General features: G+C 32.0%; 1 protein-coding gene across 2 annotated transcripts in view; it reads right to left on the bottom strand.

Moving 5' to 3' along the window:
- The window catches only part of LOC108974192 (protein phosphatase 1 regulatory subunit 14B), a gene marked incomplete in the record, with an annotated part of 44888 nt that overhangs the window by 4027 nt on the left and 36585 nt on the right, over window positions 1-4276 (bottom strand). The window contains 4 exon segments of one of the 2 annotated variants that reach the window (XM_018941895.1): window positions 1-152; window positions 234-275; window positions 2280-2354; window positions 2413-2875. In XM_018941895.1, the coding sequence (XP_018797440.1) occupies window positions 111-152; window positions 234-275; window positions 2280-2354; window positions 2413-2628 (375 nt within the window). 2 annotated transcript variants of the gene reach the window in all.

Here is a 4276-nt window from a genome sequence, read left to right as displayed (position 1 = left end):
ATTACTACTTATTACAAAATAATATATTTAGGTCTAAAATTAATCTGCATCATTCCGGGTTTTATATTTTTAACATATTAATAAAGTGCCGTTGCGTCAGAGCAGTAAGTCTACAGTGTTTTTGCTCGATCCAATAAATCACTGATGAATTTCTGTGGAAAAGAAACGTTTTATTACTTCAAATCGAACATTCGATAATTTTGTAAATATTTCAAATATCCTATCTAACTTACGGATATATCCGCTTGTGGGCGTTTGCAGACTGACAAAAGTCGCTAAAACAGAAATGAGAATGTAAATAAATAAATGTAAAACTTCTTAAGGAAAAAGCTTTAAAGTAATCAATTAACAGTTCCCTGTTATCATTCATTTCCATGGTTGCAATTACGCTCGGTTGGCAACATTTTTAGAAAATTGAGTTTTGATATCAATTTTAGGTATGAAATAATACGCATATATTTTAGAAAAAAATTAACTTATCAAAATATTTTTGTGAGAAAGTGATGTGAAGAATGGGAACGCTGAACATTTCCCGACTTAAGTTGTTGAACTCATGAACGATGAAACGCATAGGAAACAAAAGATAAAATACCAAAAATTAAAGAAAAACAAATAAGGAAGGGCTAAGTTCGAGTGCAACAGAACATTTTATATTCTTGCAGTTTGCAAAAATCAAAGCCTTAAGGTGCAAACCATTAAACAGAGGATAAGAATCTAAGCAATTATATGTATTATATATACAGTTGAACTTCCCTAAGTCGATTAAGTTACAAAAAAAAACTTCGAGTTAGAGAGATTTCGAGTTAACGAAAGAAATTTGTATACAATTTGACCTCTATTGTCAATTCAAGACTAACTCGAAAAATGTTTGTTAGAATAACGAAAATCATTAGACATATGTATGTAGCATATGGGGTTGGTAGTATCGAAACGATTTTATATATTTTTGTCACTGTTACATATTATTAACTTGCCACGTGCTAATAAAAGGTTCCTTGAGAGTCACGAAGGTACCTCTCATACCATCACCAAACATATGGAGTAAAGTTTCCCGGATGTTATATAGAGCTGGGTAAAGTTTTCGCCCAAGTTTGTCCTTTTTAGGCACAAAGTAGGACAGAATTTGGTTGAAATCAGACCTGAGTTATGTCAGCTTGCTAAATTGTATATCACTGACCTATTTAGTTATTGATTTATCGAACTTTGAGTAGTTTTTAACAGTACTGGTTTATTGGGAATGGAATGGATGGAGATATGTAAATTAAACCTATTAGAGGGTCTCAGGCAATAAAAGGACCGCCAACTTTTGAATCACAATCTTTAGGACGAAATTTAAAATTTACGTTAAAATTTCAAATAATGAAGTTTTGGGGTTTTAATTGTTATTTTGTACAATTTCTTTTCATTCACGAGTTTTTTTTATGTCCCAAACACAGTATATATAATTTAAAATATTAAAGACGAAACCTTCTTAAGACTTAAAATCGAAAAAGTTATACCTTCAACAGCATATGTATATTAAATTTGCTACATTGTTTGTAACACCCAAAAAGAAACGTTAGAGACCCTACTAATTTCGATGTAGCCAAGTGCGTCGATTTGTTCATCCATCCGAATGTTTAGATACGAACTGGTCACTTATTTTTTGAGGAATCGACCTCATATTATGCACCGCCCTGCTCATTTGTCGAAACTGTTAGTATCGGACCACTATACCATATAGCTGCCATAAAAACTGAACGATCGGAATAAAGTATTTGTATGACAATGATGTAATTTCCGAAGAAATTTTTCACATCTGATTGCTACTAATTGGAATCAAGTGCTTGTATGGGAATTTGACGAGACATATTCACGAAACATTGGTTATTGCCTGTGACTATAATGCAATCTCTTTTATTATCATTACTATAGTATAAACTGAAGGATCGGAAACAAGTAGTTGTATGGAAAAATTGTTCATCTGAGGAGATATTTTCACGAAATTTTGCATGACTTATTGTCCAAGACAATAGCGAAATAGCCGAAGAAATTGTTCAGATGGATTAATTTTGTAAGTAATCCTTTGTAAGGGTATTACAGCAACCGAGGTTAACTTTTTTCTTGTTTTATTCTTATTAACGCTATTACCTAATATATAATACTATTCTATTCTCATTTCTGATAATTCAATGTTGAGGTTTAAAATATTAAATAATTATAGTATAATAATTTAATTTTTAGGTTTAATGTATTGCTTAAAATGCACAGATAAAATCAATTAAAAATAATTAACTTACTATTAAATGTGATCTTCTTATATCATCGGTATCCATGTCTAAAATTTCATCAATATCCACATCAATAGCCTCACTCTGCAAAACGAAAATATAAGAATTAAAAATAATAATACTATCAGACGTTGCAGCTTACCGGTGGATCAAAGAGCTTCTGCAGTTCATCATACAACCACATTTCAACAGCCAAACGCTTGCGTATCAGACTCATTTGATGTGAACCATACTTGGCGGTGAGAAATTTTTCGCGTCGCTCTTTTACTTCAGCTCCTTTCTCATTAAAGTTGACACGAAGATTGGTCCGGTTCGGTGAACGTTCGCAGTCATTCATTTGTTCTAGGCTGCACTGCATTTTGTTTTTATGTGGACGAGTTTTTATCTATGTGTGTTCTATTATTTTGGTGTGGAATTGGATTTGCTGTGACCTTGTAATGTTAAGGCCAATTATTAGGCTTGGGTAATTGGATTTTATACAATTCGCAATAAGCAAAAAACGTCTATTTAATTATGTTGCAGATGTACGTAGTCTGGTTTAAAGCCTCCTTCTCAATTTACTTAATAAGTGTGGACGATTGATTGATCAACGTTGTAAATGTAAACTGTAAATAAAGAACATTTTTAGAATAAAGTATGCTACATAACTTTAAATTTGAATTCTCATAGTTTTGGTTAAAGATTGTGTTATTTTAGATATTTTGTAAAGTCGGAAAGAAGAACAGATGTTCTAATTGTGTATAATATTTTACAAAATATTTGCATCTAGCAATACATAAAAATACATATGTATATACACTAGAGCTCTTGGTATTTGACTATTCGAATAACCGTATTAACTGACTAGGGTATTCATTGTTCGAATAATAATAATCGAAAAAACGGTTACAAAATGGATATTCGAATAATTTTAAGAGCTCTAATATACACCACAATTTAAGTGAATAGGTATGTACATATTCTACTTTCAAGATATGAGCTTATATCTCTTCATTTAGGTATGCAGAAGTTATGTTTTAGCTTGGTCTTAAAGACGGATCTATTTGAATAAATGTAGTGAAAATACCTTCCATATCTTTGTTTATATGAAATTAACTCTAACAAGTAGGAAAGGCCTAAGTTAGGGTGCAACCGAAAATTTTATGCAACTTACATTAATCAAAGCTTACGATGGGAAACGTCAACCAGTAGATCGAATCTAAGCGATTTTATATATTCCTGCACCATATATAACTTATACACTCACCTACATACATATATATTCGGCATAAGATTTGTTAGAAAAACGTTAAACATAGTCATTACACTAAATCAGCCGGATGTTCGAAAGTTCTGGTAATGGTTATATGGTGGCTAGGTCAAGTTTTCACCCAATTATACCCATTTTATTCCCAATAATATACTGTTATGCGTTCTAAAATTCTCATTGAGATAACTAAAATATTGGCCGACATATTACATCTAGCATAAAGTCAACAGGAAATTTTAAAATCTTTATATTAGGTATATTGGGGCTCTGGGAAGTACTGACCCGATTCCCCCTATTTTGGACACACGGAATTACTACAGCAGGAAAAGGATTCTGTTTGAATTTCTATTCCATATCTCACACATAGACCTATATCTTCGAACGGAAGTCAACTATAGGTACTGGGGTACCGAATGTAAGTAGGGTCTTGAACAGTTTTGGTTGGATTTGAGCAATTTTTGTCATAAGGTGGCATACACTAAAGGCTATATTTGTGCAAAGTTTAATCCCAATATGTTTATTGCTTCTTGATTTCTGTACTGGAAATTGAAAGAATCAAGTGGAATTTAAAATTGTGTTACATGGGAAGTAGGCGTGGTTGTTGTCCGATTTCGCTCATTTTTATACTCTCGCAACAAAGTTGCTAAAGAGAGTATTATAATTTTGTTAACATAACGGTTGTTTGTAAGTCCTAAAACTAAAAGAGTCAGATATAGGGTTATATAAACCAAAGTGATCAGGGTGACGAGTAGAGTTG

Source organism: Bactrocera latifrons, unplaced genomic scaffold (assembly GCF_001853355.1).
Source record: "Bactrocera latifrons isolate USDA-ARS-PBARC rearing strain unplaced genomic scaffold, ASM185335v1 scaffold_539, whole genome shotgun sequence".
Lineage (NCBI taxonomy): Eukaryota > Metazoa > Arthropoda > Insecta > Diptera > Tephritidae > Bactrocera > Bactrocera latifrons.
This window is presented reverse-complemented; position numbering and strand designations above follow the sequence as displayed.